This window comes from Cylas formicarius, unplaced genomic scaffold (genome assembly GCF_029955315.1).
Source record: "Cylas formicarius isolate icCylForm1 unplaced genomic scaffold, icCylForm1.1 PGA_scaffold_6__28_contigs__length_40554024, whole genome shotgun sequence".
In the NCBI taxonomy this organism is placed as follows: domain Eukaryota; kingdom Metazoa; phylum Arthropoda; class Insecta; order Coleoptera; family Brentidae; genus Cylas; species Cylas formicarius.
Genome location: NW_026844347.1, coordinates 14,682,865 through 14,706,601, shown reverse-complemented (window position 1 = coordinate 14,706,601; position 23,737 = coordinate 14,682,865). Strand labels below are relative to the sequence as shown.

The 23,737-nt window shown below is 34.4% G+C and overlaps 1 protein-coding gene across 3 annotated transcripts in view; it reads left to right on the top strand.

Annotated features, from left to right (window-relative positions):
- The window catches only part of LOC132703278 (nose resistant to fluoxetine protein 6-like), a 254,883-nt gene that overhangs the window by 195,797 nt on the left and 35,349 nt on the right, over positions 1–23,737 (top strand). For all 3 annotated transcript variants that reach the window (XM_060672434.1, XM_060672433.1, XM_060672431.1), the window contains exons 2-3: positions 5,897–6,141; positions 22,036–22,253. In XM_060672434.1, the coding sequence (XP_060528417.1) occupies positions 5,917–6,141; positions 22,036–22,253 (443 nt within the window). In that variant the 5' untranslated portion in view covers positions 5,897–5,916. The remainder of the gene's footprint in view (positions 1–5,896; positions 6,142–22,035; positions 22,254–23,737) is intronic.

Genomic DNA, 23,737 nt, shown 5'->3' with positions numbered 1-23,737 from the left:
TTAATTTCAAAATAATTTTGGTCTAAAGATACTATTAAGCAATCTAATAACTCTTGTTTCACCAATGGGTTAACCTGTTTCTGAGTTAGGGTGAAATCTAGTAAATCTATCACATCCATAGGTGGAATACTGGGAAATAAGTTTTGTACATCAAAAGACAACATTGTTGCGTTAGAAGGGATTTTGATATCTTTAATTTTGTTTATTAATTCAAAAGAATTTTTTATTGCAAATTTTGGTTTAAAAGCTGTGTGTAACTTTAAAATATTTACTAATTTTGTAGAGAGTTTAACTGCTGGAGCTGTTACATAAGATACGACTGGTCTAATGGGCAAATCTTGTTTATGTAATTTAACTAAAAAATATAATTTCGCCGGTTGTGGATTCATAATTGTTAAAAAATATTTGTCTTTGTCACTAAATAGTGTGGAGTTAGTAATTAATTTCATGACTTGTCTTGGATATAACTCGGTAGGATCGTGTTTGATACATTGGAAAAGTTCTGGTTTAAAAAAATTGTTGGTTTTTGAAATATATTCTGGGAGATCGATAGCTATGACTGTCTTCCCTTTATCTGCGCGTGTAAATATTATGTTATTTTCACAAGCTTTGTTTTTGATAATTTTTACTAGTGACTTTTGAGAAATTCCTTTATGTTTATTGTTATCTATTATTTGAGAGTTTATTATATTCGCTAATACATGTTTGTTTAAATTAGAATCGTTAATGTCCTTAATCGCTAATTCACAATCGATCCCTAAACAGTCTAATTCTCTATTAATGTACGAGTGTTGTAAGTTAAAGTTGAAACCTTTTTCCAGAAATTCAACTTCATTTTTAGAAAATGTTGTGTCCGTTAAGTTTATGAACCTGTTGTAAAATTGATGGTCGGTATACTTTGTAATAACTGGCTTGCTTTCAGCTCTTTTTGATGTTGTCGAAACAATTGTCATATTAAAATATATAATTTCGTGAAAATCTGAACTTTCAGTTATTATTTATTTTGATAAATGGATTTTCATCAAGTAAAAGCCACCTCAGTTCAACTACATTTAGATGTTTGGGTAATACGTCTTAGTGTACCAGAATTACAGAAAATATAAAAAAGCAATTAATCTATAATTTTATTTTTTACTAGAACAAGAAGTTTCATGTGCGATATCTAGCATCTCGAAAGTTATTTCAATGGAGGTTAAACTTATTAGTTCATGAAAACTAACCCTTTACGCCGATTTACAAAAAAAAATAGCTTACCTAAATAAATCCATGTAGAAATTGCATTGTATCTATAGGGCTTGATGAACGAAAACAATTCTGCATTGCTTTTCCAGCCCTTAACTGTTTTTTTGCCTGAAAATTTAATAGGATTTCGACATATTTCATGGAAATACTGTCGTAAAAATGCCTCATTGAAACATCGACGATCTGTCAGCGGCCATGTTTGTTGAAAGCCGCAAGGTCTTATGGGTCCTACGTTAGAATTTGTGATTAGAGCTGCCATTGGTTAAAAAAGAAATTTTAAATCTCGCGAATGCGCACGTTGAATGAACTTTCTCAAAAAAAAATTACATAGTTGCTTCATGATTTCCTCTATTGTCAGCATAGGTAGGGCCTTTACATGTCCAGTAGCTACATGGTATCAACCTAAAGTCATGGCCAACTAGATTATTTTTTGATGCCAAATATCGTGAAAGGCTACTAGGTTTTTCTTTAAAAATAAAGTATCCAATAATTCTTATTAAGGCCTACCTAAAACCTCATTATATTAATTTCCACGAATACAGAGTGCTCGAAATATTGTTGAGGAGTATTGTAGAATTTCTGTTGCTAAATTTTAATAATTTTTTTTTGTTGAATAGATCTGACATATCGGATAGGAACATAGGAAACACCATGTAAATTTTTGACTTTTTGAAGGAGCTGGTTTGTTTAATTCATGTGCCGAGTATGAATAAATTTTAATAAGCCCATTATTAGTTGCTGAATTAAATATGATAGCACGATTAGAACTTTTTTATAGTTTAGGTATAATACATTTTAATAATAACACAAAAATTCGTTACAGGAAAAATAATTTTATTTGTGATTGTTATACGTTATAAAACGCGCTTCAATTAAAGCGTCATTCAATGCAATAAAAAGTAACCATAATTAAGTAAAAGGTTTCCACATTAAAATAATAAAAAAAAACTCGAAAGAATATAAAAATATACAAACATTTTTATGTGCCATTTTAGATTAGTGTATTTCAATTAGGTATGAAAGATGATGTCATTCAAATGACCCCCGTGACTGACTTATGTGGCATTACGTAATTCGTTTATTGAAATTTCCTATCACTTGTTGACACAATTCAGGTTCTAAGCCGGCTATTTCGCGTCTAATATCCTGTTTCAGCTCTGAAATAGTGTTTTTTTTATTTCTATACACCCTGCTTTTTAGATACCCCCAAAAAAATCTAGGGGAGTAAGATCACATGATTGCGGCGGCCGTGAAATACGTGAGATAATCCGACCAGGAAACTTACCCCGCAGCAATTGCATCGTTTCTCTGGATGTGTGACAAGTGGCTCCATCCTGTTGGAACCACAAATCTTCAATGTCCATACCTTACAACTGCTCTCAGAAAAAATCAGATATCATGTTTCGATAGCGATGGTATTCGCTAACCGTAACAGCGTTCTCCGCATTATCCTCGAAAAAAAAAAGGGCCAATTATTCATCCGCACCAAAATGCGCACCAAACAGTCACTTTTTGAGGATGCATTGCTTTTTGAACAATCTCCCTTGGATTTTCTAATCCCCAGATACGAGCATTGTGTTTGTTTACAAAGCCACTAGATGATTTTTGTTGAAAACTGAACCCCTTGTTCTCGTATCCATTCTGCAAACACCCGGCGCTGTTGATGATCTCGAGGTTTCAACTCCCGAGTTATTTGGACTTTCTATGGGTGTAGATACAAGTGTTTTGTTAAATTTCGCTGTGTGGTTGAATACGTAAGGCCCACTTGCTGCGATCGATGACGAATCGATGTGTTTGGATCTTCGGGTACACTTTCGCGAACAACGGCAATATTTTGATCTGACCGACCTGCACGAGCACATTGAGGGACTTTGAGGTTAGTTACAGATCCAGTTTGCTCAAATTCACGTAGAGCCCGAAATACATTTTTTCTTGATCGACCAATTTCATAATAGGTTTGTACAATTTTCACACGTTGTTCAGTCGTATATTGCTCCATGACTAATTTTGTTTATGTTTTAAGGTTAGAAATCTCATATGATAATAAACAAATACAGTGGCGTTTCAAAAATATTCCAGATTGAAATGTGGAAACTCTTATTGAATCACCCGTTATATTATGCAGGAAACAGTCTCGGAGCAGTGTCTGAAAAGTCTAAATTTATTTTCCAGTATACCCCCACGATTTGGACAATTAAACGTATTATTAACCAATTCGAGTCGAAAGGGACCGTAGTAAATAACTGCAAATGTCGATAATAGAGCAGAAGAGAGGGACAATAGAAATTTGGACATTTTACTACATATGGAGGAAAACTAAATGATTAGTTAGTTAACGGAGGGTCATCTGGAACATTTCATTAAAAAAGAATAATGTTTCTTTTTAGCAATGTTTTGTAGCCGATTTTTTATTATAATTATTAATTATTTCTAATAAAAGACTTGAGGGTCAAATTAAAACTCGTTCCTTCAAGCTTATTACTTAAACCGTCCTTTAAATGAAATTCAATCCAAGAACGCTTTAAGGGACATGAACCAGGTATGAGTTTAATCATATAAAACCAATGTCTTTATTACAATTATTAAAATTATATAGCTACATAAAATTTTTAGTTTAATGGTTTTTGGTGTACGCAGCATAGGGTGGTTGTAATTGGAATGTTTTAACAGGAAAAACCCATATCTGAGGGAGATAGGGCAAAATCGATTTACATGTTAAGAGAAGAACATTTAATGGTTAAAACCGCGTAGCGATTCTTTCAGTACCAACCGAGACAGAAAAATTTACAATTTTTCGGCCTTTTTGAAATTTGCCCATAAGCTTTCTAATTATGAAAATTTTGGATTCGGATAATCACGCTATTGGGGCATTTTTGTAAGGCAAACGCAGTGACGTATTCACATTTTTCTTTAAGTTTTCCCTTTTCTTATAAATGAATACAAACTTTCTTAATTTATAGGGCACTCCTAGTTGGCTATCGTCCAAAAAATTGCACGTGTCTAGCCGTTTTCTGTCATATAGATTTCTTTTGTAAGGCAGTTAAGGACATAATGTTTTTTCTGTATTCAATTTTGTGTTCTGTCACATGAACATGAAGTTAAAAAATAATTTAACCAATCACGGATGTTCCAAAAAGCCAAGACAAAACCAAAACCACTTCAATTAAGAACAGAATCTCCGGGAATTAAATATATTGGGAAAATCCAAGCACATCCTAACGGATACCAGTTGACGCAACAAATACTGGAAAAACTGAAGTTTTGGCTACTTTAAAAAAACATAAATTCAAACCATATCGTACCAGAAAAGTTCATCAATTACTTGAAGATGATGCTGGTACACGAATACAATTTTGCAACTGGTTTATCAGAAAATGCAATGAGAACATTAATTTCTCATTACCTGTTGTTAGGAGCGATGTAGCGAGAATTGATTGTTCAAGAATATTTATCAGATACAATTCTTATCGCTGTGGTGTATCAAAATCGGAAAGGTCGCTTTGAATTCAATGTATTAGTAGGAATTTTCCGAAGTAGATTTGTGGGACTTTATTTTTTAATGAAAATTTGGCAGAGGATGATGGTTATGTAAATATTTTATTATCAGCAACAACGCTCACAACGTACGAATTACAAGTGAACTTTTAAATGAACAGTTTGAACAATGTTGTATTCGAACTCAAGGTTGTCCCATTCTGTGGCCAGCGAGACGTGTGATCTAACTCATCTAGATTTTTTTATGGGGAAAATTAAAAGATCTTGTTTTTAAAAATAGAATTTTCCAAACCTAAGCTACTCGAGAGCTGTTTGCTTCCATCAATCCTGTAGAGTTAGTGAATAATAATTATCATTTAGTACGGAAAAGGTTGGTTCAGTGTATTGAAGAGGTAGCCCAATTTGAACATTTACTTTAAGTATTACAATATAATTAATGTATAAGATTAAATGTTGATATTTTTTATTCAAAATTGTATTGTGTATTGTTTATTACGTTAAAATAAATGAAATTTTGGTTTGTACATAATGAAAAATATTAAAATTAGATATTAAAAATAATATCACAAATTAAAATTAAAATATAAAATGGTTCTTAGGTTTCGTGTTTTCACTTAAGTTATTTTAAATTGTTATTTAAGTGTTTATTAATTTATTTTAAAAGTTCCTATCTATCGTCTTTTTAAACATATTATGCACAGCCCACTAATACATAAAAAAGCCTAATATTTTCGTTTTTTTTCATCACAGATACCAACATTTTTTTAGACCATAGCCAACTATAATGGCCATATAAAATAAGAAACGTTTATTCATTTACGAGCAAATGGATGGATAACTGTCTCTACGTTTTTATCCGATTTTAAATAGGATCGAACATTGCAAGGCGCCCCATATCTCGGTTGGAGTGAAGATATCATTAAATCTTTCTCAAATTCGAGCATTTGACATGTAAGTCGATTTTGCTCTATCTAGTTCAGAAATACGCATAGCTTAAAAGTGGGAACAACATTTATTTACAGCCCTACGTTTTTTAATCATTTTTGCATCGTGGCCTTGTGCATTTTACATACTATGGTGTCCCATTTGAACAAGCAAAGTTTTTACGTAAATTTTACTAATTTTCGATCAACTTGCTAAATCTTGATAACCGTTGCAGTGTTTGACGCTACTGGAAAGATGCCCAGCGGGATACTCTACGGTTCATCGCACGACCTGGGCAATTTCGACGAATGCCTCGAAGTCAAAGTACCCTACAACGAAGAGGAATTTTTCGGGCAGTACTGTATGGCTAAATTTACGGTAGTGCCACCGAAAGACGTCCAGATAGTCCACAAGGGACAATACTACGAGGATAACGACTACGAGAAATATTTCAACGAGTCGATGTGGGAAAAAATCGCAGTAAGAGAATTTTCAAATATGAATAGTTACTTTTTCAATATGCAGCAAACGTAATACAAAACGAACAAAAGAATGGAAATGAATTCAATTCATTTCATGCTTTTATACTTGGGAATGCTAATTAAATGACCAAGACACGACTAATTGGTTTATCCAAACACGATGCGATGTTTCTTGTGATGTATGTGTGTGTTTCTACCGAAGCACACCGGGTTCAGAAGCGGCGAAAACAATACGCACACTATACTTTACTAACGGAGTGTATTACTATACGTGAAAAACAAAAGTACAAACTGCATGGACCGGTCGTATCGACTCTGGTCCAGCAGATCGAAATCGAATAAAACAATCAATAGCACGTCAACAAAGTTCGTCCCCTCAAAAGGAACTGACCACTCCGCGCTCCTTCGCCGACTTCGTCTCCGACAATTGGCAATAGAGGGTGCTCCCCACATCACCACCACACAGTACACTAAGGCCAATTTTTAAACCATCACATTCTTGGAGTTCAGTATGCCTTTTTTACTACTGGTAAACAGCAAAATATTTGTATTGCAGGCGTTTGTAGAGGTTTAAAAGATAATTACCCAGAAAAAAAAATTAATTGTAGATTACGCAGGACACCCACCGGTCTAAATTAAGAACTTAGATCTTGAGATGTGAATATATTTTCAAAATATATTTTTCATTTTGTTAAAACGTCTTGTAAAAAATTTCAAAATTTTATTCCAAAATTACAAATTATATTGCATCGTCTCTTTATTCGGAAGGTGCTGCCTATTTTGATTTCTCTCTTGAACGAACAAATATTTAAATGAAAACGACAAAAAGTAACATTCTTTCCATTTTAGCGTGTGGTGGTGTTATATTCTCAATGTCAAATCCTTGACATAATAAGTTTGACATCCTCAATTTGAAAATGCTTTTAAAATATACTTCCCATTCTTATACGGTATTATAGTATGTAATCGTACAGTATTATTTGGTTAGTTGAGTTGATCGCATATCGTGGCTACACGAAGCCTAAGGATTGGTCATACGAATTTTCAGTGCAGTTTTAGTTTTTGCCGATGTCAAATACAGAAAATAAATACAGAAGATTCATTGAAAAATCGGAGACTTCAAGAATCCGTTATAAATGTATTGAAAGGTATGTATTTAAAACTCTATTATTATAACATTTATTACCTATATCTTTTAGTATGTTATGAGGAATAGGGATTTTTCCCAAATACATCCAACCAAATTTTGAGAAATTTGCGCCGGCTGGTGGCGGGAGCTGATTGATAATAATGAAAATTATTTGTATGTAATATATATTGGTTTTTGGATACAGTACCAAAATTTGGTATGTGGTTTATGTTAGAGTATTCAAAAAAGGGCGACTAATAAAACATGCATTTTTTAAAATGAAACTTTGTTTTGAATTCCAAAAACTCTTCTACTTTTTTACTGCAACTCGATTTGAAGTAGATGCTAAAGAGTGTTCAAAATAAACAAAAGTTTTGTTTTCTGAATGTATTATTTTTTCTGAAAGATCTTGTAAAAATTCTTAATTAATTAATCGAATTCTTAAATAATCATTATCCACAGAAATGGATCGGTATAGGTGGATTCATTGGATGGCCTCCTCGATTATGTGACTTAACGGCACTGGATATCTTTCTGTGCGCATATCTTAAAAATCGTGTTTATGTGAATCGCAAACAATACCAGAAAATATGACAAATAGGAGTCGGGACGCGTGCAGAAGAATAACACCGTTTATGCCAACGGTCATCCAAGAAAATATTTGAACATTCATGCGCCATAATAATACTTAAAAATAAGATAAGCTAATTGGTAGTAATAGGTATCTAATATTATTTAGTTTTTTCTGTGGATTTGAAATTTGGCCGTTAGATTCAGCAAAAGTTGGGATAGATAAAAGTAATGTAAATAATGTATAAAATGTGTTATTTGTGGCTGGTCTTTCTTTAACAATAGTAGAAATTTATTTTCTTCTATTCTTATCCTTAATATCACCTCTGAAAAAGCCCGTATTTAAAATCATTTCTTAACTACCTTTATTTGTTAAGAATTATCAAAATCAATAAATAACATGTTTTAAAATAGTCTAAACAAAATTATATAAAAATTTACTTTAAAAATATCTCCATTTTTATGGTAAAATTACTACCCTCTCAATATAAAACTGGGAGAAGATCAAACAAGACAGGTATAACTTGTTAGATGGAATTGAAATAATTCTTGAAGCAACTATATAAATCTTCTGTTGTATCTATCTAATTAATTCAAAACCAGAAAAATTTCAATATAAAATTTTGCTCACTTAAATAGAAAAACTTTATATTTTTAAGACGAATTGGAGTATGCCCAGTCCAAATTGCTAAGACTATTAGTATAATATTAATTGCCCATGACAAAAAACAGGAGAAAAAACTTTGTCGAAGTCGTAGATACAGTATTAGCACTTTTGGTGAAACTATCAGCCAAATTTCAAATTCACAGCTTATCTTATTTTTAAGTATTATTGTGGAGCATAAATATGCCCTTCTAGTTGCATTCGCGTGTTTAGTCTTTTTCGTATAATTTCTTGGATGACCGTTGGCATAAACGGTGTTATTCTCCTGCACGCGTCCCGACTCCTATTTGTCATGTTTTCTGGTATTCGATTCACACAAATACTATTTTTAAGATATGCCACAAAAAGAAATCCAGTGTCGTTAAGTCATATAATCGAGGAGGTTATCCAATGAATCCACCTCTACCGATCTATTTCTGAGGGTAATGATTATTTAACAATTCTCGAACTTCTCGATTATAATGCGGAGGAGTTCCAGGTTGTTAAAACCATATTTGTTGGATCTCAATGTTTTCAACTTCCTGAAGAAGTTGAAGTAAATCGTTCTATAAAATGTTTAACTATCTGCGTTTGTAAAAAAAATATGTTCCAATAACTTAAAAGCGTTTTATTCCACAGCACATATTAATTGACCAATTGCTTCAGTTTTACACTTCCCGTACCCAGAATTGATTAACTGATTGATGGACGTTAAGGCGATTGACAGCACCATTGCACAAGTTAATGTAAATCGCAAAGTATTAAAAATAGATATATCACATACTGAATATACATTGAAGGTTTTTACAAGATCTTTCAGAAAAAATAATGTTTTCAGAAAAAAATAGTTTTGTTATTTTGAACACTCTTAAGCATCTATTTCAAATTGAGTTGCAGTGAAAAAGTTGAAGAATTGTTGCAATTGAAAACAAAGTTTCATTTAAAAAAATGCATATTTTATTAGTCGCGCTTTTTTGTATACTCTAAAACATTTTTTTAAATTTTTATGCCTCCTAACAATCTTTACAACTTCCGGATTCAACATTTTCTCATAACTTTTGAAACAATTGAGGTTTTGATTGTTGACTGACCCTTTACAGAAAGAAGAAAATATTGTTGAAGTGTTTTACTGAATATCTATTACATATCAAGAAGCCCAAATATAACAAAGGTGCCTGTCCACTACTGAAGGGTTTTCCAATAAGAGCTGATATTCTGATATTCATAGAAAAATTGATTTTTCTGAGGTAAATGACCGGATGTTTGTTTCAATGTAAAGAGGTAATCCATTAATACTGGAAAACAATATTTGCAAATGGCCACCACGGCTACGATCACAGGACCATATCGTTTTCATTCATTTCATTTTCCGTCACCAAATCGGAAAGTCACTGGTGTATGCCCTAAATAACTTGGCGAATTCAATCTTTGACGTCTTTAAGCGACGCTAGGCTGTTGGCGTAGACCTTATATTTCATGTGGTAACAAGGAAACAAATCGCAAGGTGTTAAATCACAAGATCTCGGTGGCCAATTATGATCATCTTTTGGGTTCGGAAGTTTTTCGTTTTTCGTTATGTGGCACATAGCGCCGTCTCTGAACTTTATAAGCCTTAAGACCCAAATCTTTGTCCAAAATACGGGTGGAATGCCAAATTTCAAAGAACAACGAGGAATGGACGAACAAAAAAAAGAGATACTTTGTCAGTTTAAATTATTTTTTACCAGTTAACTTTAATTAAAGACGAATAAGAGATCCGGAAACGCATTCTCTATCCTTTAATTGGAGAGTTAGAGGACTAGTTTGAATGATATCTAGAAACATCGAACGTTTGCCTGTTTCGAAGAATGTAGGGATTACAGATAAAATATATTTTTTCCAAAACGAAAGGAGATTCAATCATATTGTTTCCAACTTTGTAAAGATAGACTGCATACAATAGAAATGAAGGTTTTCATTATAACTAAAAAAATGTCTCTGTCTATAACTGACGCTGATTATTTTAGTGGGGTAAGTCACCATGTAAATTCTGGACAGGATAGTTCATGCATTACTTTGAGCAGTCGTTCCGATTTAGTACTGCAAGCTTTGAAAAAGTGAAAGAATGAAACTTCCTGTGGTCCTGATGAATACCTAGCTTTTTGATTAGAGATTGCATTTAACACACATTCTTTTCCTGATAGCTAGAAGGAGGCTAGAATAACACCGATCTTTGAAAAAGGAAATGACAGTGGAACTTCGAAATATTCATCTTCTGCGAGGTTTTTCGAAAGGCAGTAACCAGTAATCAGGTTAAAAATTTAATAGTGGAAGTTCAGCATGGTTTCTGTAGCCATGGTACTGCCCCTAATAATTTGACATCCTCCGCTCAATTATACACTGACTTCTCAAAAGCTTTCAATAGAGTGGACACTAATATTTTTCTCCACAAATTTGTGAAGATGGGGTTCGATGCAAATCTAGTATTGTTCTTTAAGTCGTTCTTAGCAGACAGAATTTAGTTGGAGGTGAGAGGACATGGCATATGAGTTCATTGCCACAAGTGGGGTTTCGTAAATTTCATTAATGATAAGTAAGTAATGGTATATCGAGTAAATTTGCAGTTGATATGAAAATATTTAGATTTATCCGTAATCAAGATGACTGTCACCTTTTTCAGAGGGAACTTCAAATTTTTGACTCTTGGTGTAAACTTTGGAAAATTGAATATTGACAATTGCTAATTTTACGAACAGGGTTGGTTGTATAGTATTTGATTATTTTAGAGGCAATAGAAAATTAAAAGGAAGTGATGACTCCAAAGATTTTGGTTAGTTTGGTGTATTTCCGCAGAGATATTTTGTTCACAATGTTCTCTGAAGGCGATTCGAAATACCAGCTTTAATTAATCGTAGGAACTATGCATCAATTGAATTTTTATTTAAATTATGTAGATCTCGTATAGACTGTTCTGAATTGTTATCGCAGATAACATCTCCAATATTCCACTTTCCAACTCGCTTTACAAACTTTTTTATGTTTCAGGTAATTAGAGTAGATTCGGTTTTTGGGTTTTGTTTATTATTTGGTTTATATATTTAAAGTTCGTTATATTGTCGCTTTTAGTTGGTTTCATTCTTGCTGTTGTTCATTGGTATGTTTTCGGTATTCAGAATTTTAATTTTAATTTGACTTAGCGAATTAATTGTCTTGTCATTAGATATTATATCTTTTATACAATGAAGCTTATTAGTATTATTATTATTATATTATTATTATTATTTATATTCGCAACCTTGTTCTCCGAAATTCATTTCCATTTATCAAGAACAGTCCATGTTCCGCAAACTAAATGGTTTGTATCCTAGGGTACTTCGGATAATGTGGGCTGTCTTAAGGGAAGTAGTTTTTTGCAGTGTCGCAATCGTGTTTTCGTTGTTACCCAGTATTTTATTGAGTGTCTCCGCAAGGTTTTTGTGGATGGTTCCTGTCGCTCCGATATTGACGAAGACAATAATTGTTTTAAGCCTTCACATTATCCGCACTTCTAATTGAAGGTCTCTGTATTTTATAATCTTTTCGGATTCCTTTTCTTTTATTGTGGCGTCTGATGGTATGGAACGTCGACCAATAGGCATGTCTTCTGAATGTCTGCCTCTTGTCCACACCATCCCTTGGAAGCCTGGTCTTCTTAAACTTTTCATTCCATTATCTAGATAAAAAAAAATTGCATTCCCTTTGGAAAATATCCACGTTTCATCCATAAAAATAACCTGATGAGAGGAAGAGGATGTAGTTTATTGAAAATTTTGTTCAAAGTAATGAAACATTGGTTTGCACCACAAAATATCTTAATCTTGTTTGAATTTAAAATTTAAAAACTATTGCTGATAAAAGCAAGTTTTTGTCCTATTTAAAGTTTCTATTGTGACATATTTTTATAACAATGTGTATCTTGGTTATTTTCACTATGCATTTGATACACCATGTCTCGTATATCACAATTAATTATATCTTATATATTATATTATATATATAATATTATATATTATAGTCGTCTTGGTCTTTTTTCGGGGTCTGTTCTTTCTTGGTTATATAATTAAGTTTGGTTTTCGAACAGTTAATAAACTACTATTTAGTGCCTGAATCATCCATTAAAAATTAGAAGTAATTACTAATCAAATAATATCCACAATTCCATTAGTTAAACCTATTGGATAGCGGACAGTGGTAATAAACGTCCTTCATTATTTTTTCTTGCTGAAAATAATTTAGCTAAGATACGACTAGACCCTGCGATTGGGAGCTAAGTGGTTTGACTTTCAGAGCAAAAACTTGTTTAACTAAAAATTAAAAATAACGGTCAGTTTAAAACCAGGATTTACATGCATATCTATTAAAGGGCAAAATAGGGACTTATATGGTAAATATTCAAACCCAAATCCACATTTGTACTTTACCAATCCTGTTGTAAATCTCAAAATTTCAGAGGAAGTACATCTTGGGATAATAAAAGTTAATACTTTCACAATGAAGGAGATTTGTAAGGTATTTTTGGGGAATGTTTGGGCGATTTTTATATTTCAATAAATTTTTGAAATCATAACTTTTTTGTCAGGATTTACAATAGAAATGTAATTGAAATGTGTTTAAATATTTGAGAAGTAAAACACTGTTTCGTGTATTTACTTTTTACATACCTACATTAATTATTATGCTGATAAAACATTTTCGTTTTTGAAAAAAAAACAGATTTAAATGATTAATAGCAAATAATTTATATGAAATGAATTAAAAACCGGACCACCAAAATATAAACGCAGGCTAACGACAAACTACTAACTTTCCATTCTCTACCTTTGAAAAAAGTAATCTCTCAAACTGGCAACAGTTAAACGAGGCATTTCATCATCATGCATCAGTCATACTGTTTGCTTAAGACTACAAAATTGCCTTTTTGTAGCACATTAAAAATTATAAATCTATTCTGTTCACCAGAAAAAGATGTGCTGTGTTCTTATTTCAATGGAAAACTAGTGAAATCCAATAAGTAATCAATTTTCGAAGTAAATACAAAATTATTAAACTTCATAATTATTTTATTAGTTGCGTAACAGATACCCATTGTTCTTACCATAATTATACCGCATTAATTCTCGTTACGCCACTTACACGATCGATACAAATTATTACGATTACTGATGCAAGCGCTATAATAATTATAAACGCGATCCAAAAAAAAATTGAAAACAATCAGCGGGAACGTTATGGTCGATCAAATTCCAATCGATGTGACAACGGTCTAAGTTACATAAAGTGTGTCCCTCTGAAGAAATGTACCCCTTGTAAAATCTTTGTTTATGGTTCTTAAAAAAATGATTAATGCTTTGAAAACATAACTATGTTAAATTTCAAATTTCACAAAAAATTACTCGTATTCTTAGCCCAATTGTTATCAAATTATGCCAATATAGGGTATAAACTTTGCCTCGATGTCTATACTTAGAGTGGGTTACAAAAGCTTCAGCATGCTTGGTGTAGGTTTAGAGAATATGTCAGAGTGCCCCAAATGATAGCAAAACATAGGAATCACCGCGTTCTAAGAAATTTTAAGAATTTTTCTATTCCCGATTACCCTTGTTTTGCGATAGCTTTATTTGCAATGCTATTGTAATATATATTAGTGTTTCACCTTCTCTTAAAGACCTAACTCCTAACAGCTTTGGCAGAGCTCGCGGCTCAGTTACTGTAGCTAGTAGGTTTTTCCTTTTATGTAGTAGTAATAATAATACATAATTCTAACACTAATCTTTACACCGTTAACTTCGCTCGTTGTCAAAATTCCCGTTTTATTTTTTATTTTACTACTATTATCATTTTTTTACAATAAATTGGCAACGAATTATTATTTAGGGGTACTTAGAACATAACTGTACCAACCTTATGTTGCTTACTACATGAACCCGAAGTCATGACCAACTAGTAATATCTTTGGAGATCTTGCAGGACTCTAGCTTACGCGGAATACCTTGGAAAAAATATACAAAGCAAAAATTAATAATACTTATAAATAAAAAAATATATTTCCTATGGTGTCCCCCAAGGATACCTTTTAGGGTCAATAGTATTCATTCTTTACATAAATAGTTTGTTGCTTTTGCAGACGACTAAGTGCTTCAATACAAAGATCTTGGGATAATCTTAAAATCAAAGTGGCAAATGACAGTAAACACATGAGCTGATTTAAACAGATATCACGGTGAATGAAGAAAAAACAGTCTTGCAATAAGCGGGGATTACCAAATTTTAGCACTTTAGATATACAAACAATAAACAATGATCACCACTCAATAAAGCCTTGAGGAAAAGTAAAATACTTAGGAATAACAGTGGATACACAAATAAATTGAAATATTTCAGAAACATTTTAAATAAACAGCAAATATCAACACTTTATTATGCATTCGCGCAGTCACGTTTACATTATGAAATTTTGAGATGAAGAGCAGTACTAGATGTACATTTAAAAAAATTGTAAATTATGCAAAAATGTTTCCTAAAAATAATTTTCCAAGCAGATAGGTTATACTATTAGAAACTGCCCGGAGTGCTCAAAAAACGAGACTCAGGGGAATTAAGTGGTCGCTTAATACCCCTGTGAATACTTCGACGACACATAATGTACACAATTTAGTTTTTCTTCAGAAGCAAGCCTTAATTGATTACGTAATCTAACATTAAAATCAGGATCAGAGACCGTATATTCTGGGTTTGTTAGACTCTGGGAGTAGTGCCACTTTAGTTGGGAAAAATGTTGCGCTCTGTTGCGAACGGAAATACTTGTCGGAGTATTGGACCCGTAAAGACGCCAATGTCCCTGATGTGGAGAGTGTGTATTATAGAAGTTTTGGTGGTACTGGAGCTATCAAATAACTTAATTTTGGGAACCGATTTTTCAATTTCGATGGATGTAGTGCCAAATTTGAAAAGGAACGAGTGGCGTTTTAGAGAAAACCATATGGTAGAGGTTTGTGGAATTGCGGACGAGAGCACCTTAACTGAGGACCAACAAGATAGATTGAACTCTTTAGTGAGTGAAAAATTGGAAAGAATGAGCAAAGGTTTGGGGTATACTACACTGCCTATTCATGAGATTCTCTTAGAGGAGAACATTAAGCCCATTAAACAGCGATATTATCCCGTTTCACCCTTCAAGGAGAAGATCCTGGATGAAGAAGTTAAGAAAATGCTTCAAATGGATGTCATCGAGCCTTCTAGGGGCTCTTGGTCTTCACCAGTACTTCTTGTGCTCAAAGGGGATAACGCCTATCGATTTTTGGTAGGCTACAGGGCACTTAACAAGGTTACCAAGAAAGACGCTTACATTCTACCATACGTTTCATCAATTCTGGATAGGCTGCGTGGAGCCAGATATTTAAGTTCCATGGATAGTAAGTTGGCATTTTGGCAAGTTGGAGTGAAGAAGGAGTGTCGAGAGCATACCGCATTTACTGTATCACAACCGGGACATTTTCAGTTGAAGCGAATGACGTTCGGGCTTATTAACGCACCGGCGCCTTGGCAGAGACTTATCGATGCCATTCTCGGCACGGGTTTAGAACAGTATGTTTTGGTGTATCTGGAGGATATTATTATAATTTCTCCCGACTTTGAATCGCATTTAATTATTTTGGGTAAGATATTTGATGGCCTACTGAAACATTAAGCCCTGGGAAGTGTAAGTTTTTTAGTTTTTAGTTGACTCTAAAGGTCTTCATGTAGATGTCAGAAAAGTTGAAGCCATAATGAGGGTTCCTCCGCCCAAAAATGTTACAGAGATTAGGAGATTTCTAGGTATGACCGAAAATTTGTGCCAGATTTTTCCACCCTGATCGCGCCGTTGACCAAATTGATCCACAAGAATGCCTCTTTCTTCTGGGATAGCAACTGCGAGGCTGCCTTTAATTATATTAATTAAAAAATTAATTTGCCTCAGCTCCTATATTAACATGTCCAGACTTCTCTAAACCGTTTGGCTTTCAGACCAACGCTTCTGTTTATGGAATTGGCGCTGCCTTGACCCAAGAATCGGACGACGGAGAGAAGGTAATCTGCTTCGAACGTGACAGTTCGTTGACAAAACAGGAGCGTAACTATTCCACTACTGAGCGTGAGTGTTTAGACGTCATTTGGGCTTTCGAAAAACTGCCCAATTATCTTGAAGGGAGCCATTTTACTATTATGACGGACCATGCAACAGTAATTTGGCTTAATAATCTAAAACACCCAACCGGAAGATTAGCCAGATGGGCTCTTCCTTTGCAACCATATGATTTTCACATCGTACACCGAAAAGGGGAGGATAATGTCTTTCCCGATTTTCTTTCGAGGAGTGTCCCGATCAACGTGGCAGTTGTTAGTTCGAGCCCTGAGTAAGTCTTTGATTTTTGTAGTAGTACTGATACGTAGTATAAAAAGATGATAAGTAATATTGAGAGTCGACCGGAACAATTTCCTCAGTGATGTGTGCAGTCTGACTATTGAAAAATTGTAGTACCCAAGGATCTCCGAAATACAATCCTTAGGAAGCCCGTTCCGCTGGAAAATTCATAATAAATATTTTTGCCCGAATATGAAAGCAGCCTGAGCAAAAGGCTTTAGCAAGTCATATGGCCAGACGACGTGAGATAAGCCGGCCATGGCAGATGAAAAGCCTTGATTTTATGAGACGGTATCCCAGAACCGAAAAGGGCCTACTCTTATATCCTTGCAGTATGCGATTAATTCAGCAAGTTTGTTGCTCTCTGTCCATTACGGAGCGCTACTTCAAGCTCCCTGTGTCGTTTCGTGGAAGAACAAATATTTCTGGTGTATGAATTGCCTCAGTTCCTCATTTGTGACAGTGGCAAACAGATGAGAAGCAAAGAATTTAAAGCCCTGTGTTCCCGATATCATATTACCACGCGCAGGCGGATCCTGTTGATCGGTACAATATCGGTACATCTATTTGGGAGAGAATCAATTGGATAGGCTATAAAAACGTCTCGAAGTGAAACTACAGGTTATATCCCATACTTTGTCAATTTTGGACGAGAATATGTCGGAGATGGTACCGAGTATCGTTATACGTTTAACAAGTTAAGTACAGACCGAGATGAAAGCACGCATAATAAGTTATAGAGAATTTTGAGGATATCAAAGCCCGTATAGCTAGAATGACGGACCAATCCCGTAAAATATACGATCAGATCGGAGACCAGGTTTGGCGAAAAATAAAATTCTCTCCAACGAGTCGAAAAACCTTAACGCAAAATTTTGTTCGAAATTTTTAGGGCCTTTCAGTGTTAAGTGTAGAATAGGAGGTTGGACGTATCAGTTGCTGGATAGTTTTTGTTGAACAACTGGTTTGGATTTACAATCTATTCTTCAGACAGTTGTTTTCGTGGGTTACTTACTTATTAATAAGCACTGAAGTTTATGAATTTTCTGTTTTTAAATTTTTCAGTTGCTGTTTGAAGGCTGTACATCGATGCCTCACCAGTCTGTTATTCTTTTGACAGATTTGGTAAACCTTTTCTGTATACTAAATCATAGTGAAAGTGTTGGAAAGTTATCACCAACAAGGTAGGGCTCCTGCGGGATTTCACCTTTTCTTTTCCCGATTAGTGTCTTTGGTCTTGTTATGCCAGGTTGATCTTGGGCGGCCGGGTGCGTCGGGTTTCAATTGGTGGTGGAGACGTGATCCTGTGGGCTGTTGTGCAATTTTAGCCTGCTAGATCGACTTAACATCACGGTATATAGATTACCGACGGTCGCATGTTACCACTCTAGTCTGAAGAACTTCCTTTCTGCTTCTGGTGGAATCGTCGTTTTAATTTTTCGGCTTTTTTTATACGGCTCTCTGGCCTAATGGGTATCGCGCGGTTTCACTGCTGCTTTTCGCAAGTATATGTGTTGTTGTGTGCATTTCCCGTGGAGCTTAGTATTAGGGGGCTCGAGATTGGCCCGAATGGTAGCTTGGGCGAGCCAATCAATTTATGGGAGGTCTCGACTACTGGTATTTAAGTGGCCCGCCTTAGGTGTGCGACAGTAGTGGGTTAGGGATTAACCTGTCAAAATTTAATTGGTATTAGTGGATGCACAGGCTCCACTAGGTAGTGTCGAGCGCCACAATAGTGGGCGCGATACTGCTGTTTCAATAGTTTGTAAGTTCTTGGGGTTTTCTTTTTTCCTTTTTTTTTCCTCGGGCTTCGCCGGCGAGTTTTCGAGCGACGTTGCTGCTCTTTTACTAGTATTTTAATTTTTTGGGCGTTATCGGCAAGTTGTTGTACGCTATTTTGCAGTTCTGGTGGAAGTCCATCTGTCGATCGGTGTTCACCTCTGACGGAGGAAGGGTGGAGTGTGACGGTTTCATATTTCAATGGTAAAATTTAGCATTTTTATAGTAAAAGTACTTGCCCATTTGCGAAGTAATGGGTTTATTTTGTTTGGATCTAGTAATAATTTTCTTATCATAATATTAATCTTATAAGTACCTTATAGAATTAATGGTGCTGCCCATTTCCTTCACTTTTTGCTATTTGGCGAAGGTCTCTTAAGATTCAAAATTCTTGTTTATTAGCTTTATATCGATTTTGCAATTTTAACACACGTTCTTTTGTAGACTCGGTTTCCTTAGTTTCGGACTTGTACTCCCCGACCGATTGTGTTGCCGAACCATAAATATTTTACGCTGCAACGGTTGTGTGCGTGGCCCCTTGTTCGCTTGGTTTTCTTTTAGGTGACAAAGGTTTACTAAGAGATACTAATGCAAAAACAGAGTATTAGTTGCGCATTAGAGGGAGTCGTAACCATTACCATCCGTCACACTATGAGACTGGGGACCACATTTGCTTTTATTGCTTGGGTCATCCTCATAAAATATTTTTTTTTTGTTTTCTGGGACTGGCCGTCCGGTCGAAACCATAGATAACGTTCGGGTAGTTCGATCTCGTTGACGCAACCTCGATTCCTTGGCACGGGCCATACGGGCACCACCACCGAGAGAGTTCGGTTGTTTGATCTATTGGTGGCGTACCGTCGACTAGGTTGGCAAGAGTGGCGTGTTCCCTCTAATTTTTTGTGCCTTTTTAGCCTTTTTAATAAAACTGGTTGTCATCCGGCAATTTGTACGCTCACTAGTGAAGCTTGGGACTGTGCCAGGTTTTCTTTTGTGTGACCGATTTCTTTTTTGAGCCGCTAGATCTACCTCAATAAGATGGGGATATGTAAACTGGTCACTAATTTGTGATTTCCCATACTTTTGGATCTATTTGGAGTTTGGAATAGAAATCTTTCTCAACGAGGGATTTTGAAAAAGAATTGTCATTGCCCCACGAATCGAGGGTTTTTTCCTCTTCCTCTTGTTCCGTTTTCCTGCTAACCTTCCATGTGGTTTCTTCTTTCATCGGAATACCGGAGAGCTTCGCTAGAGTTGGTGTCCTGCAGTGTATGCTGTCTCATGCGTACGTGTTTGGTTGACGAGTTTCTCCTATTGAGTAGCCGGCTTTCCTAACGGACATTGCAGGGTTATCTGGGACTGCCCACGTGCTGGTGTTCATTGAGCCACCATTCGATCTTGTCGCTTGGTTATCGGGATAATAACAGACAGCTGTGTAACGTTCGGGAGAGCTTGAGATTTGGATAGCTTAAGTGGCCTGTTATCTTCAAGAACTGTTTGCCCAAATTATATTCTTAAATTATAATACTTTACATTCTTTTGCACCGCCAAAACTTGAAGGTGAGATTTGACATACTCACACCTACCACGAGGTAGAGATTTATATACCTTTTTGCTTCATTTACACTTTTTACTGTTAACCTTGTTCAGGAATTTGGAGGATATAAATTATTGTTCGCGATTTATTTGTTGATTTAATTTTCGGATTTTAACCTCGTGTTAATAAGTTTACTTTTTTTGAAATACGTGGCGGCTACCTATCCCCTTCCGGGACTGACCAAAGTGGCCTTAACCGCCTTCCAACTTGGGCTTCCATTTAGTATTTTTTTTTTTACTTTATTAAATTTTCTTGTTTATTAGTGAGCTAGCCTGGACAGTGTCTTTCCTCAGTAATAAGTTTCAAAATTTATTAATTAATGATTTTCTTTTTCACGATCCTGAGATTGAGAGGTACGAATTTGTTTGTCAACCCACTCCATAGTAAAATTTCGTAACTTAAATGCGATGCGATTAAATTAAAATTAAATGCGATTAACCCTAAAAATTTTGTAAAACATCTGAAAGTCATCTAAGTTTATTTGTGATATATTTGGAGTGGTGGTTCCATTTCAAATAACTATCAACAATTACTCCAAAGATTTGATGCCAAAGCTTCTCTAGTTTACTTGAAATAATAATAGTACTAATAATGGTAACGGTAACGAAAACACAGAAAGGTGAGACACTTTTATCTAAGGAATCGTATACTTTTGACTTTTGAAAAGTCCGCCACTGCGTGCACGGTCGAACATGCCTGCCTGAAACCATATTATTGTTCTGATAAAATATTATTTAATTCGAGATGCGAGAAAATTTATTTTTAGAATTTTTTCAGAAATCTTAATAAATAAATCACAAATCAGTGAAATTGGTCTATATATGGTAACATTGAGTTTTTTACCTGATTTAAACAAGTGTTTAACTTTTTAATAAATTTGTTTATTAAGCGAGTGAGAGGTTCTTTGATACATTCAGAAATTTCTTTTAGAATTTCTGATGTTAGACCATCTAACCGCGGCGTTATAGTTATGGTTTCTTCAAATTTAAACTCTCTGTCCGTTTTTATGTTTTCAGCCGAGTCTTTACAGATATTACAAAAAATTCAATAAGATACTGTGGCAAGTTTTTAATTTTTTTTATAGTAATCGTATTTAATTTATGATAGTTGTTTGTGGAATTAATGCTTCTGTTTAGTTTTTGTTCTTGATAGTTTATTTTAGTTTCTTTTGACAAACCGATTAATTTATTTCGCTATAGTTTAAAATCCGCCATTAAAAATGTTGATTGCCGATTATTCTCCATTTTTTTGGAAAGTAAAGCATTATTGTGTTTGAATATTTTCACATCATATCAAAAGATGTGTCTAACTGTAATATATGTGCATCATGATCTGAAATAGTGGAATGATCACATGGCGTTCATGGACATTTAAAAAAAATATGGTCGATGTAAATCTCTCTATTAGCAGATTTTCTAGTAGTAGCATTTATTGCTGAAAGAAATCCCCACTTTTTCCGATTATGTGAATTTTAGTTACTATCATTTGCTGCTAAAATAAGTCTAAACTTACATCACCCGCGAAAATGTTAAAAATATACATAAAATAAATTTTGATAGAAATCTTGTTTTTTGTTTTCTATATAAATAACCTGGTATTTGAAAAATTAACTTTTCTCCAAGTATAGTTTGGACTGCTAAAAATAAATAACTACTCCATCATTTTAATTAATTGATTGATTACCTTTACCTGTACCTATATGTTCATAGCAAGTTTGGTACCAAGTTTTCTAAAAACACTCTCTTCGTCCATTAGACGTACTCTGAAGATCACACAAAAGGATCCCGAAACGAATTGTATTTTGGGTTTTGCTTACCGTCCTCGTGTTCGTACGAAGATCTTCAAACTGTTCTGGAATCGAGTGCGCTGATATACAACTCAAAAAACGATTTTCGATTGGTAGTCGATGTGAACCACAGAAGCTGTCAGATAAACAGACCAGTGGAATTGAGAAGAGGAGATGTCGCATTTATGTGAGTCGTGCCTCTATTTTTGATTTTCCTGTTTTTAATTCATAACAGTTTAATACGTTCTCGGACTCATTGGAAAAGTAACACAAGTGTCACTTTTTAATTTCCTTTGAAAAGTAAGCTGTAAGTAAACTAACCAAAACTATAATGGAAATTCTAAACGCATAGGCCCAAAATATGAAAAATAAGATTCTTATACCATGGTATTCTTTTTGATTGTATTGATTGTATTGTGAAGAATGGTAATGGTACTGAATCATTTGATCACAATGGGTGTCCCACGGCATGACTGCTGGGGTGATTTCAAGTTAAACACATCAAATAAACATATACGCGGAACGCTAAACTAACTGAGCTACAAGCATTTGAAATTTGAAAGACCTTTTAAAACGAAACCGCTTTATTAAATTAGTTGCTCCAGCATTAAGATCGGCTGTTAATATTAAATTAATAAAAGTCCACGTGCCTGTCAATCTTATGTATTGTGACAGTAAACGTCACGTGTTTATTTTCGTGTGTTACATTAAAAGACTATAAGTCGGTGTCCTATTTGGACTCGCCTCTCAAAAGATTTCTTTCGAGGAATTTAATATATGTTTTGACGCAAGGTGCGTGTTTATGATTAACACGAATTAAACCGATTTGTTTAACGTCTTAACTTTGTACCGTCGTCTCGTTGAAGCTGAATATAGTTCGTGTTGTGTTAAACGGCTATCATTTAATAATAAACCAGCCCTATACGAATACAGTCCACACCCTCAACAAACACCCTGTTAGATGGTGGCGAAGCAAAGGGAAAAGTTTCTGCCCCATAAAGGATCTGTAGGATAATATTATTTAGTGATGAAGTGTCATTCATCCGAAATGGTACCAATCAGGAATTCACATTGTTGGGCATTTGACTCGGGAATCCCATTTTCAAATAGATTTTCGGGGAAGACTGGTATTATATTTGAAGATGATTTGAAGATGTAAGACAACGAACGGTCGACAAGTAACAGAATTTCCTAACAATTAACCATATTTGCAAATTTTTTCTCCGACTTCATCTGAAAGGGTCTTGCCCTATTAAATTTTAAATTTGGATACATAACCATTCAAAGTTGTTACCCCAAAAAAAATTATCCCATAGGTGCTCTTTTATTTATTTGTTTACAAACACGCCAAGTATAACAGAACCTAATTATTGCGTTAGCTTCCACAGCACACATAAAATAAAATAAAACTAGGTTACTTGCAAATACCATAGCAATTACAGCGTGCCTTGTAAAATTTATAGCAGTTATCAAATAAGTATATTAAAAATATCAAATGGATTCCTATTTCCAGGAGCTAGTCTATGTTATGTTTATTGATGCATTACTAAAATTGTTAGTTTGGGGTTTATTTTAGTAAAACATACACGGAACATTAAAAGACATATGCTACATACAGCTGCTTAAACGATAATTGTGAATCAAAAATTACTGCAAGGCCTAGCAAATTGA